This window comes from Crotalus tigris, unplaced genomic scaffold (genome assembly GCF_016545835.1).
Source record: "Crotalus tigris isolate CLP2741 ecotype Arizona unplaced genomic scaffold, ASM1654583v1 scf7180000019078.1875890, whole genome shotgun sequence".
Lineage (NCBI taxonomy): Eukaryota > Metazoa > Chordata > Lepidosauria > Squamata > Viperidae > Crotalus > Crotalus tigris.
In genome coordinates, this window is record NW_024097364.1 from 996,138 (window position 1) to 1,010,386 (window position 14,249).

At 39.7% G+C, this 14,249-nt stretch overlaps 1 protein-coding gene across 4 annotated transcripts in view; it reads left to right on the forward strand.

Annotated features, from left to right (window-relative positions):
• The window catches only part of DNAH9 (dynein axonemal heavy chain 9), a 232,556-nt gene that overhangs the window by 128,067 nt on the left and 90,240 nt on the right, over nt 1-14,249 (forward strand). For all 4 annotated transcript variants that reach the window (XM_039359504.1, XM_039359501.1, XM_039359502.1 and 1 more), the window contains 5 exons: nt 371-533; nt 2,754-2,877; nt 5,011-5,153; nt 8,355-8,516; nt 9,678-9,911. In XM_039359504.1, coding sequence (XP_039215438.1) covers nt 371-533; nt 2,754-2,877; nt 5,011-5,153; nt 8,355-8,516; nt 9,678-9,911 — 826 coding nt within the window. The remainder of the gene's footprint in view (nt 1-370; nt 534-2,753; nt 2,878-5,010; nt 5,154-8,354; nt 8,517-9,677; nt 9,912-14,249) is intronic.

Here is a 14,249-nt window from a genome sequence, read left to right on the forward strand (position 1 = left end):
GGCCAGGTCGGAAGTCAGATCCTGCAAGGATTATAGGAACTTTATTGTTGTAAGATAGGATAAACAGAATCTTAAAAGCCTGTCAGAGGTTTCCTCCACCCCCTCTTATGTCAAACAGGATGAGGACAGTGTTATCTTGAATTTCTTTCTTATCCCATCTTCTTTCCAAGGACTAAGTTGAAGATTGCTTATGATTTTTTGTGTCTCTTGTTCAAGATTATCTTTGTTCTCCTCTGTGCTAATCAAGACACATAATGACTTAAGATTTTGCAAGGTTTGAATCTAACAGATTATTCCATGTGCCATATATTGATATTTATTCCTCAGAAGAAAAGTTAGATGTGAAATGATTGTGTATCTTTTTGTTCAGTTGCCGAATCAACCGTATCTTGGAATCTCCCAGAGGGAATGCTCTGCTGGTGGGTGTTGGTGGAAGTGGCAAGCAAAGCCTGACAAGATTGGCAGCTTTCATTAGCTCTCTGGAGATTTTCCAAATCACCTTGAGGAAAGGCTATGGGATTCCTGATTTGAAGGTGAGAGGCTTATAACTAAGAAGAGCCTAACCTCTATGCTAGTAGGGTTTCAAATGTGGCAAATAGTTCTTTGAATTATACCCGAAAGCCAACTGGAACCAGTGCATTCACAGAGCTTGGGCATTACCTGAGCAAGGTGTTATTGACCTATTGCTGGTTGTGCCACTACATTCTATACAAAAGGTAGCTTCTAAATTGATTTCAGGGGCAGCTCCATGTAGAATGCATTGCAGTAGTCCAACTGTGAGTTGACCAAGATATGTGCCACTATGAAAAGGGCCTCTTAGTTCAAAAAAGATACAATGGCACACAAGATGAATCTGTACAAAAGGCCTCCTATCTATACTTCTCACCTACTACTTTCAAGGACCCCAATTCTAGGAGCAATCCCAGATTGTTCAATAGACCCAAATGAGGAAGTACATGCCCAATCAGGGTCAAAGATAGAAGGTCCTCAGTACCAGGAGGCTTAAACATACACAACCATTCAGTCTTGCTAAAAGTGAGTCTGAGCTTGTTCCTACATCTCCCATTGTTCCTACATCTCTCATTGCTTCCAGCTACTAGGACATGAGGTCAACCATGTAGCTCAGCCGATTCCAGGGAGGAGATGCATAGCTGAGTACTATTACCAAATTGATGATGCTTAATCAAGAATTGATGGATGATCTGTCTCTGTGACTTTATGTAAATGTTAAATTGATAAATACTGTCACATAACTATAACCATAACCATAAACAAAATTTCTTGGACTTGCTATAATGAATGCCATGATAGAGTAGTCTCTATAATGCATTGGTATTTGTAGAAAAATTATAATTTCTGAGTTTTTAGAAAGTGGTAAAATCACAACACTGAAACAGTGGTTGAAAATGATGACATTAACATTTTACGTCATTTACGTATAACAACTGCTTGCCACCTGGAATACAACACAGCAGATATAAGAATAATCGAAAGAAAAGAGTAATTTTTGTGGATGTGGCAGTACCCAGGGACAAACAGAACTGAGGAAAAAGAATTGGAAAAAGTTACAATTCTTCATTAGATTGTTCACTAGTGGCACTAGAGAGTGAACAGTCAAAATAGATTATGGAAAAGATCTTGCAAAGTCATCCCTATAGTTATTGGTGCATTAGGCAGCATAACAAGCACATGTATTTTTACAGGAAGTAAATATTTTCACTATATCAACTGAAGATTTACCAAAAAAGCACCCTGCTCTTACATCGTAACACTACTTTAATAATTCCTAGTTTCCTAGTTAGGACTTCAATTTTGAAAGAACATTAGTCAAAAATGTGGATTCTTCTCCTCCCCCTCTCCCATCCAGGAATATATATAACTATGTTACCTCAGAATACATGTAGGGGTGGTTTACTTGAAAGTTATTCTGGTAAACTAAACTTGTTGAGCAATAATGCTCAGCTGTAACTTTCCCAAGAAGGATATTTTCATAGAAGAGTATCTCTTTCCCCTTTGTTTTCTGAGGTGATCTAGGACCGTGGTGGTGATAACTTTCTTGAATGCTTAATTCAGAATACCTGATTCTGCTCTAAGTTCACCTCAGATTGATAGCACAACAAATAGTGAGGGAATTTGAATTTAGCACCTTTTTTAAAATTAAAAACCAAGGTTATGAAGATGTGTTTAAAATGTCAAGAATCTGTATAAAGTCCTTTTCATTTAGGAGACCAATTCCTACTATTGTAATGGAAACTTTTTTCTCTCTCTTGGAACATTCATATGCTTTTTATGTCATGGTTCTGACTAATGAAACACTTCAAAGAACTTCCAGGCATCTTATCCTAAAAAGTCCTTTTATCATGCCGTGCCGACATTTTGTCACATAAATAAAAAGACTTTTTAGGATAAGATGCCTGGAAGTTCTTTGAAGTGTTTCATTAGTCAGAACCATGACATCAAAAGCATATGAATGTTCCAAGAGAGAGAAAAAAGTTTCCATCACCATAGTAGGGATTGGTCTCCTAAATGAAAAGGACTTTATACAGATTCTTTAATGGCAGTTACAGTGGAGACTGTGTTTATTTATTTCCTTCAAATTGTTATGTGTATAGCAATGAACCCCATGATCAGTAGTGTGATCTTGACTCTAAGAAATCAATGAATTTTGAATGTAATAGTATCCAAGATGACTTGAGTCTCCTCTTACAGCTGCTGTCTAAAAATTGGAGTCTGAAATATTCATGTACTTACAGGCTGACTTAGCAGCACAATATATTACAGCAGGAATGAAGAATGTGGGCACTGTCTTCCTTCTGACTGATACTCAGCTGGCTGACGAGAGATTCTTAGTTCTGGTAAATGACTTGCTAGCTTCAGGTATGTATTCATAGCAATTTCAATTTCATTTGTAGGAAAAAGGAAACTAGAGTTGTGAAAAACTTGCCCCAGAATGTCTGAGTTCACACAACATGCTGGCTAGACTGAAATGGTTGGGTTGGTTGGGTTGTGGCTCAGCATGTTGTGGGAACCTGGCCTTTGGATTAGCACGTTGTGTTAAGGATAGGGCACAGCATCGTGTCTAACTATACCACGAAACTAGCAGATGTATATAACAAATTTACATGTAATTTCCAGCACCGTTATTTCCCATGTAGCAGTTTCCATCACCCGTGCTCTATTTATATGCATGTAAACATTTCTGCTTAGAATTCTAAATTTGAGGCAACCCATTTAGAGTATCAGTTCCAACTTCCTGGTCAGTGCAGAATCCAAATTAAAGCACCATAGAAAAGTAAGCGGCTAGACTTGCTTGAATATCTGCCTCTCTGGTAATAAGTTCTAATATCAAGCTCCTGTTCAAAAATCTGGAATCTGCCTTGCTGTAATTTAAGTCCATTATCCTGCGGTGCAATAAAGTATAGTTCCTGATCTTCCACATGACAGCTTTTCATATATTTGAAAGTGATGCCATATATTTGTTCACTGTTCTCTTGTAAAGGCTAAATGTTCACAGCTACTTCAGTCTCTCTTCCTAAAACTTAATTTCTAAGCATTGTGCTTCTTTAAACCAATTCCAGTTTGTTTGAATTCTTCTTCAAATGTGGGGCCAGAATGAGGGGCAGGATTTAACTAAAGCGAAACAATTCTTTATTTCTTAATTTTTAACTGTAAGTTTATAGGCTACCATTTAGAGACATGTAACATGTAACAAAATGGAAAACTTCTACATCTAAACAACAAAACAACAAAACATCCATCACGAGATCTAAAACAATAGGCATCAACATTAAGCCACCTGTGACAATAAGCTAACAAATATCAATCAATGACAACACAAATCATAATACCTATATCACCACATCTATAACAGGAGTATAGTGAAAAAAAAAATAAGACAACAGTCAGCCTCCAAAGACCATCTGGAATAATTCAGTGTTTAATGCTTTCTGGAAGGCCATATAATTAGGGCTGAGTCTGATATCTGAAGGGATGCTATTCTATAATACAGACTCCACATATAAAAGGCCACCAGACTGAATTCTCCTGTAGCCACTAACTCAGTCTACTCACTGAGAAAGGAATAGAGCCATTGAAATTTTTTCCCAGTCTCCAATCCTTGTAAGCAGGATTATATCAAATGCCATTGAGAGATTCAGGAAGGGTGGAAGCACACACTACCTCCATTTAAGTGCTGAGAAAAGTAATTTCTGTGAGTAATGTTTCTGTTCCATGTTTAAGCCTTAATATTGACAGAAAAGGATCCAGTTAATCCATTTCTTCCAGGGGGCTTTGCAACTACCAAGCTACTACAGTATCATTTATAATTCTATACCACCATCTCAAGAAAGTTGAATACCAGATGATAGTTGTCATAATTGATAGGGAGGGCCTGGAGGAGAGGTCTGTCTCCCAGATCCAACAAGACACATTCTTATCTATGCCTCCTGAAGGAGCCAGACAGAGCAGTCATAGAAGGCAGAAAACCTACTAGGTAGCACCTATTTACTTCATTGGAGTCCACAGGCCAAAAAGAGTCCCAGCCAACATTGCAGGATGTTGTCCCAGTCACAAGTGCAGAAAGGGGACTCGGGAAAGGGAAAGCTGTGATACATTACTAGCAAAGCAGTTACAGTACAACTTCTAGGCTGAAAGATGCCCGTCAACCACATAAATACAGTGGTAGCTGTTACTGAACAATATTGTTTTTTTTTTCACTGTTTCTGTCTTGGTTATAAGGCAGGTTACTGTAGCTAGAGGCCAGGAATGATAAATAATTCTTCTGCAATTTTCCCATTGTGTGCTAGAGATGTATCATTTTTTTTTATTTCTTAATTCCTTCATTTTATCTTCCCCTATACTTCTTCACTTATTACAGAATCAGAGCCCTTGGAAATAAAAGAAATGAATTTGTTACTTCTCTCAATTGTCTTTTCCTTTGTCTCCAGCAAGATAGGGAATGCTGCAGGTATGGAATTTTGTGATGAATCAAATGTTATCCTGTGTTTCTAGGAGAAATTCCAGATCTTTTTCCTGATGAAGAAGTAGAAAATATCATAAGTAATATGAGGAATGAAGTAAAAATTCATGGCCTGATGGACACGCGGGAGGCTTGTTGGAAATTCTTCATTGATCGGGTTAGACGACAACTCAAGGTAGGACCTGCTCTTTTTTGTTGCATGGTGTTTCTGAAGATGACCTTTATACAATTTATCTGCAATCGATGAAGTGCTGCTGTGTAAATACTGTAAAAGGGGTGGGGGGAAGGGGGAAGAGAGATGTCTATATCCTGGATAACACAAAAATAATAATCACACGTTTATGCAAGAAAAATAAAAATAATAGAAACTAGGCTGAGGTGCTGTGCCTTACTGTTTCTGGGTTGCTCTTTTTGCTGGAAAAGTGACTTCAGTGACACCTACTGTTCTGGCACAAGTTTCTGACTGTAGCAATAGCACTTAGACAAAATTAGTGGACCAGAGAAATGCTGTGGATATAATTTACTTAGACTTCAGTAAGGCATTTGACAAAGTAGACCACAACCTACTACTTGATAAGATAGAAAAATGTGGGTTAGACAGCATCACCACCAGATGGATTCGTAGCTGGCTGACCGGCCATACTCAGCATGTGGTCCTCAATGGAACCGCATCTACATGGAGGGAAGTGTGTAGTGGGGTGCCCCAGGGCTCTGTTCTGGGCCCAGTGCTCTTCAACATCTTCATCAATGATCTGGACGAGGGGATAGATGGGGAAATCATCAAATTTGCAGACGACACCAAGCTGGCAGGAATAGCCAACACTCCAGAAGGCAGGCTTAGGATACAGGAGGATCTGGACAGACTTGAACACTGGGCGCTATCTAACAAAATGAAATTCAATGGTGAAAAAAGTAAGATTCTACATTTAGGCAAGAAAAACCAAATGCACAGGTATAGTATAGGGGGTACCTTGCTTAATAGTAGTAAGTGTGAGAGGGATCTCGGAGTCCTAGTGGACAATCATTTAAATATGAGCCAGCAGTGTGCTGCAGCTGCCAAAAGAGCCAACACAGTGCTAGGCTGCATTAACAGAGGGATAGAATCAAGATCATGTGAAGTATTAATACCACTTTACAATGCCTTGGTAAGGCCACACTTGGAATACTGCATCCAGTTTTGGTCACCACAATATAAAAAAGATGTTGAGACTTTAGAAAGAGTACAGAGAAGAGCAACAAAGATGATTAGGAGACTGGAGGCTAAAATATATAAGGAACGGTTGCTGGAATAGGGTATGTCTAGTTTAACAAACAGAAGGACAATGGGGGACATGATAGCTGTGTTCCAATATCTCAAGGGCTGCCACAAAGAAGAGGGAGTCAAGCTATTTTCCAAAGCGCCTGAAGGCAGGACAAGAAGCAACGGGTGGAAACTAACCAAAGAGAGAAGCAACCTAGAACTAAGAAGAAACTTCCTGACAGTTAGAACAATTAACCAGTGGAACAACCTGCCTCCAGAAGCGGTGAATGCTCCAACACTGGAAGTTTTTAAGAAGAAATTGGACAGCCATTTGTCCAAAATGGTATAGGGTTTCCTGCCTGAGCAAGGGATTGGACTAGATGACCTCCAAGGTCCCTTCCAACTTTATCATTGTTATTATTATTATTCCTCTTCATAGTGCTTTACAACACTCTTTAGGGAATTTACAATCTGGGTCCTCATTTTACTGACTTGGAAGGATGGAAGGCTGAGTCAACCTTGAGCTGGTCAGGATTGAACTCCTGGCAGTGGACAAAGTTAACCTGCAATACGGCATTCTAACTGCTGTGGGACCATGACTAAAGAGCAATCCAGAAGAACAGTGTAGATAATGAGGGAATTCTTTGTGTTCCCACTTTGTGTACCATTCTTTGTCCATAAGAAACTAGTCCTAGTATTGCTTCTCTCCGCCTTGGTTCCCAAATATGCAAGCATGGAGCTCTTGTTCTTTGACTTTCCTCCTGGTGGGATGTAGTTAGTTAGGTCCTAAGCTTTGCCTATCTCTATTTCTTGTGTATCCTTCAAAAAAAAATCACTTTTCTGTTATAGTTGTAACACCCTGCTTCACTAATAATCACTCAAGGAATATTCTCACTCTCAAGAAAATAACAACAACAACAACAACAACAACAATAATAACAATAATAATGATAATGATGATGATAATAATGATGATGACGATGATGATGGTGATGATGATGTTGAAAGGGATCTTGGAGGTCTTCTAGTCCAACCCCCTCCTCAGGCAGGGAACCCATACCATTTCAGACAAACAGCTGTCCAGTCTCTTCTTAAAAACTTCCAGTGTTGGAGCAGTCACAGTTTCTGGAGGCAGGTTGTTCCACTGATTAATTGTTCTGTCAGGAAATTTCTCCTTAGTGCTAGGTTGTTTCTCTCCTTGATTAGTTTCCATCCGTTGCTTCTTGTCCTGCCTTCAGGCACGTTGGAGAATAGCTTGACTCCCTCTTCTTTGTGGCAACCCCTGAGATACTGGAACACTGCTATTATGTCCCCCCTCATCCTTCTCTTCATTAGACTATAATAGACAGAAGCTGGGATACTGTTCAGAGCTTAACATTTTAAGTAGCTCTTGAGTATGCATTCAGCATTACCATGATGATGAAGGAGACAGGTCCCAGGAAGCTCCACAAGAACCCACGTTCCCTGGAAAGCCAGCAGCTGTATGGAAAAACAGAGGATGGCTTGTTTTGTAGGTAAATGGACGTATATAGTTATTTTCTGACAGTTCACTTAGATCTGTTCTTCTGCGCCTTTAGACATTCACTTTCCTAAGAAAGCTCACTACCAGTCATGCAAGAATGTTTAGAAGGGAAATGTCTATGTCACAGGGACTTAAGGCTGGCCAGCATAGCTTCCTCTGCTTCCAGTGTTGGAGCATTCACCACTTCTGAAGGCAGGTTGTTCCACTGATTATTTCTTCTAATTGTTGGGAAGTTTCTCCTTAGTTCTAGGTTGCTTCTTTCCTTGATTAGTTTCCACCCGTTGCTTCTTGTCCTGCCTTCAGGGGCTTTGGAAAATAGCTTGACTCCCTCTTCTTTGTGACAGCCTCTGAGATACTGGAACACTGCTATCATGTCCTCCCTTGTCCTTCTCTTCGTTAAACTAGACATACCCAATTCCAGCAACCGTTCCTTATATGTTTTAGCCTCCAGTCTCCTGATCATCTTTGTTGCTCAAATGCTTTCCTTTCAACAATCTTGAGCCATGCATCTTTGGAAATCTCAGAATAGTTTGAAAGTTTTGAAAGTCACAAAGCGAAGACCTTCCTAATCCTGTTCGTATTGTTTTCCTCCGTGCTTGTTCTACTTTCCTCAGGTGGCACTTTGCTTTTCTCCAGTGGGGAATAAACTGAGAGTTCGTAGCCGGAAGTTTCCAGCCATTGTGAACTGCACGGCGATCGACTGGTTCCACAAGTGGCCTCAGGAAGCTCTGGAGTCAGTCAGCCTGCGCTTCTTGCAAGGGACAGGAGGCATTGAGGTAAGTGAATATTAGGAGCACGTCAAACGCTTTACCTCAGCTGCAAGGTTGAACAGCTGTTTATTTTGAAAGGCAGGTCTGGTGCTTCTGGGCACCTTATGGCTGCAGACAAAGAGAAAAAGCTACCTCACCCCATCTTTACACAAGTAGCGTGTACTTATATGCAGATATTTTCCAGCCGTGTGATGTAGTGGTTCAGCTGTTGGACTAGGACTGTGGACACCAAGGTTCAAGTCCCACCTCAACTATGGAAGACCTCTGGGTGACTTTGGTCTGATCTTTCACTTCCACCCTGAATCACAGGTTTGCTGTTTGGGGAAAAACAATTAAAGGAGGAAGGGCAATGTAAAGGAACTAATTGGACTACAACACTAAATGCATAAAATTGATATTTTTGAAGTTACAAATAATGCAGTGCAATCTAATTGGGTTTCACACATTATATCAAAATCAGGAAATTCTTGATGAGGAGTTTCATGTATTTCCTAGAACAGTGATGGCGAACCTTTTATTATTTATTTATTTATTTTATTTTATTTTTAAAATTTATAAGCCGCCCCACTCCCGAAGGACTCTGGGCGGCTAACAATAAAAAAACACATAAAACATAACAAACAAACAGTACAAAGACAGTCATCCAGGGGTCAGGTTTTAGAGACCGAGTGCCCAAACTGCAACCTGTAACCCACTTATGTATTGTCGGGTGCCTGGTGGGCGTGGCCTATTGGGTGAGTGTGGCCCATTGGGGGTGTGTGGCTGCGGTGGTAACGGCAGACTGGGTGGGACTAAAAAGTTCAATCAATCAATCCCAACTTTGCGAGATCTTTATTTTCCCATGAGAAGTTGAAATCGATTGATTGATTGAACCTATTTTTTTTGCACATGGCAGCGGAAGCCTAAAGCGGAAAGGTTTTATAAAACGCAGCTGAAGGCCCTAGGACTGGGGCGATGGTGCAAGTGCCAACAGAGAGGGATCTGCATGCCATAGGTTCGCCACCACAGTCCTAGAATGTTATGTTTTTCAATTTGGTAACCGGTGCTTTATGTAAGATGTATCCGTGAAACTCAGTCAAACTGCTTTGTTACTGACTTTGGAATAGTTTCTCTTTTAACGTTGTTCTTATTGTCATTATCCTCTTGATTATCCTCATCATGAACAAGCCTCCCGTGAAAGAATCTATCAGCAAGTTCATGGCTTACATTCATACCAGTGTTAATGAGATGTCTTATTCTTACCTGACTAACGAACGTCGTTATAATTACACCACCCCCAAGTCGTTCTTGGAGCAAATCAAACTATACCAAAATTTGCTGCTTAAAAAGAGAAACGAACTAACAGCAAAGATGGAGCGATTAGAAAATGGTCTACAGAAGCTCCGTAGCACATCAGCCCAGGTGAGAAAGCTCCTGTTTTAGCTGGAAGGCTGGAGACGTATGCAAATGTTCTGAAACAAAGTATAAAGAATTATCTATGCAATGCTCTTGGAGAGCTACTTGCGTTCGGCTGCATGGACTCTTGTTGGATTTCATGGCACTGTCACGTGAGTTGTAGTGAGATGTTAATAAGCAGGAAATGTTTTTGATTGGAGGGGCAATACATTTAGAAAGCCATTTTATTCCCTGCCATTTTCAGTCCTGATGCTTCCTTATTCTGCTCAACAGGAACTGGAGATGTATTGGACTATGATCTGCTTTGTCTCTGGGGGAAAAAAAGATACTGGCTTGTTTGACACATCTTACATAGCCTCTGCATTTTGTTTGACTAGATTGTTATTTACATTACTTGACTTACAGTGATTTGCTCAGTAATGCTTACACGCACACACACATACACCTCTTCTCTTAGGATCTCCTTTGATACTAATGCAGGCCCTATGGTATGTTGCAGCTTCAGTGTCACAATAATTGGTGGGGAACAGGTTGCTCTTTTGTTTCCCACGTTCCTTTTTTTATGTCTGTGGAAATGTTGTAGAAAGAAGCACTGATCTGTAGAAAAAAAAAGTAGTAATATTCTTATATTGCTATTGTATTGTATAAGAATACAGTAGCAATATTTCAGCTTATTTTTACTTTAAAAGTAAAAGGAAGGGAAGTTTTGCACTATTGTGGGTGGGTGGGGGGGAGAGCAGGAACAGCAAGCTTCATCCAGCTGAGCAGAAATCAGTGGGGTGCCTATTGGGAGTTGAAAGGGTTGAATGTAGCATGAGTTTCTAGGGTCAAGAATGGACTTAAGAGGCCATAATTGCATCCGTTGCAAGACTGAAAACCAACAAACAATTGGCAGGGCACCAGTTGGACCTGGGGCTTCCACCAGAATAGAACTAATCAGCAGAGATTATCTACTCTGAAGGTCTCAAGCCCGCTCAGGTCAGAAAATACAGTTCCAGTTCAAAGCTGGAATTCATATGCTCTGGATGCATTTCAGAAGGCTGGGAGTGGGAAGGTTGTCCACTCTTGCATTCAGGAAGCAAAGAGTGGCTTAAATTGGAAAAAAGCCAAGCAAAAAGTAGGTATCTTTTGTGGTGGCGCAGAAAGGCCAAGCAGAAAGTAGTATCTTTTGTGGTGGCGCAGTGGTTAGAATGCAGTACTGCAGCTACTTCTGCTGACTGCTGGCTGACTGCAGTTTGGCAGTTCGAATCTCACCAGGTTCAAGGTTGACTCCGCCTTCCATCCTTCTGAGCTCGGTAAAATGAGGATCCAGATTGTTGAGGGAAATAGGCTGACTCTGTAAGACTGCTTCTAAAGTGGTGTATAAGTCTAAGTGCTATTGCTATTGCTATCTGCCCAGAGTAAGTTCTTAAGGGTCTGTCTAAAAGAGTACGTCTTCCTTTGTTCAGTAGGTCATGAGATTTTAAGTCAGTACCATTGGATTTAGGCCTCCAACATGAACAGCCAGAAATTCTCAAGCCAATTCTATATTATGGATAGTTGCTTGCTGACCTGGTGTATGGAAACCTCTGATCCAGGGAGTGTTGTAAAGACACACCTCCAACAAAAATCTATAAGAGTGTGAACTGAGACCCCAGCTCTATCACCTTTCAGTCTTTTCTCAAAGTGGATCTTCAGGATAATCACTTCCAAAATAAAATCTATATGGCCTTTAAAAGCACTCCTATAATTTGTTGCAAATGTTGCTTTCATATTCTTATAGATAAGTTAATAAGAATTAACCTAGTTTAAATTTGAAGAGGAATGCTGTATTATGAAGGAAGGAGTGAAGATTTTTCTCCCCAACTGCACTTTCAGGGCAGTTTATAAATTGTAGTTCATCTGAAAGCACCACTAAGCTTCCCTGGTCTGATTCTTTTCTGGTTTCTTGCCGAACATAATTTTGGAGAACAGTCTCCTTTGAATGAGATACTGCTTTATTTCGGAGGCAACCAGCTTCTGATTTGCAACTTTGAATCAACACTCAATTTGCTGCTTAGCTATTCTAATTTTAAAATATTTTTTTTAAAATAAAACTTTGAAAAAGTTTGGCCAGTCAGAATAATCTGGGGTTGGGGTTTTTTTGGGAATAATCTTTCCTTCTTTTTCTTCTCCCTTGTTGCAACTATTTCCTTATTTCCAGAACGTTTTGAAGTTTCATTCCTCCTTCCTCCTGTGAACATGAGACAGGCTGGGAAAGAGAACTCTTTGGCCAATCACTTTATTTTTAAGCATGCTTCCTGCTGTGAAAGAGAGGTTGCCTTGTACTAGTCTTTCTGTATGTGTGGCAACTTGTTGGCACTGTGTTTCTTTTTAAAAAATCATTGCACTGTACATTCTCCTGCTATACCAAGCTTTCTGATGTAGTATATTACGTCCTAATGTTTGGCACAGACAATTGGACTTAAAAGACATGCTGGTGTTCTCCTTCAAACTCTTAATTTAGAGTGTGGGTTTTCTTTTTACACAAACAAGAATCACAAGACTCAGGCCTTGCTTAAGTGCAGCCTGCTTTTTCTTTTCCTTTCCTTCAAAGGTTACTTAAAGCAGGCAGATCTTCCTCTTTCTCTAACAAAGCAAACCGTACACATTAATTAGTTACAATTTGGTGATTATTGCTGATCATCTCTACTGAGACAAGTGAGAGGATTTGCTTCTGTTCTCCCAATTCTGCACATAGAGACAGAGCTAGCAGAAAGAATGTTTCTGGATTTGTATGTTATTTCTGCACCCCCCTTTTTTAATTTGGCTTGTGTTGCCTTGGTTACTAGTTAGCCTCTTTGTGTGTGCAGATGTTGTTAAGCCCTGGAGAAAAATCAACTTATCAACAGTGCTGACAAAGTTGAGCTGTTAACCAGATTAACATAAAACCATAACATGAGCTAAGCCAAGCATCTGCCTTTTACTTACTACTTTCCTTATTATTTCCTAAACCTGAGCAGTCTATAGTCAGCCTCCCTTGATGACATGCTTCACACCTTGTGTGTTGCTGTCTTAGTGGAGTGAATTGCTCTGCCTCAGAGAACCATTGGGCTGATCAGACGGAGTCAACTGCTCCAAAGGAAGACTTGTCCAAATCTTTCTCAAAGGAGAATCGGTCCTAGGAATGTTTCTCAGTAGGCCCTTTCTTATAGATTAAGTGCTCCAATTTGTAGGCTTTTTATATGGTTGATAGCAGAATTTATTCCAAACTTTTAGGTTTGTTAGTTGGAGTCATAATTCATACCCCCCATAAACTTTGGTTTATATATCACGGTGGCAGCTTTTGCCTCAATTAAGTGCCAAACAAGGCATATTATGACTTGTGTGTTAAATCAGCCAATGGATTTTTGTTTTTTTGATAATACTTTCCAAACAAGAGATATAATTTTGATGTAATGCTTGGGAGCAGTAGATGAAGGACACTTAGTATTCACTCCCACCATTTCTCAGTCCCAGTCATCTACCTTCAGGTCACACTTGCAGAGACAAAATATATGTTTGAAACTTTCTAAGGGGGTAAAAAAAAACAGCTTTATTCAGTGAATTGAAAGAGGAAAATGTTAGGCCAGGAAACAGAAGTGCCACTGTTCCTGCTACGTCTCCACTCACAAATTGCTCCCCACCGGGATAATCTGTTTAAAAGAAAAAAAATATTGGACAAGTATTGTCACATACTGTGACATGTACTATGTTATTTGAGCATAAATATTTTCAGGGTTTGCTTTGTTCTGAAAAGGTTTTCCCTAGAGTTTCTCTCCATAAGACCAATACTTTTCCTCTGTGCCTTTTCTTACATCCATTCTTAATAGAAGAATTGTGTATTTTTTAATAGCTGGCCTTCCTCCTTTTGTTGTTAAAGCTTACTATACGCTCTGCAGCAAAGTGAAACTTTTTAAAGTAGGATTTTCTCTATTCTTTATACATTCTATCTCTTCTTACAAAGAGAGAGAGGTGATTGCAACTGTAGATTCTCTCTTTTCGTGTACCTGATCCAGGGATTTGGTAGAGCCTTACAAATCAAAACCTCAATACCTCCTCAGAATATTTAAAACCCCTGATAAACTTTCTATTCGTATACGCATTTGCCATCACAACATTATTCAGTCTGAAGTTATAAGCTGTATCAGAAATATGGAAAGAAAAAGTGTTTCTTCTTTTATTTTTTCCAATTGTCCAAAGATCTTTAAATAAATGAAATACTGCCACATAGTTTTGCTGATCGAAGTGCTTATCCCATTCCTCCAAACAAAGAATAAATATGCCTCCTATGGAACAAGGGAACTTGAGAACAGATTAACTGTTCAGCAAAGCTGTATATCATGG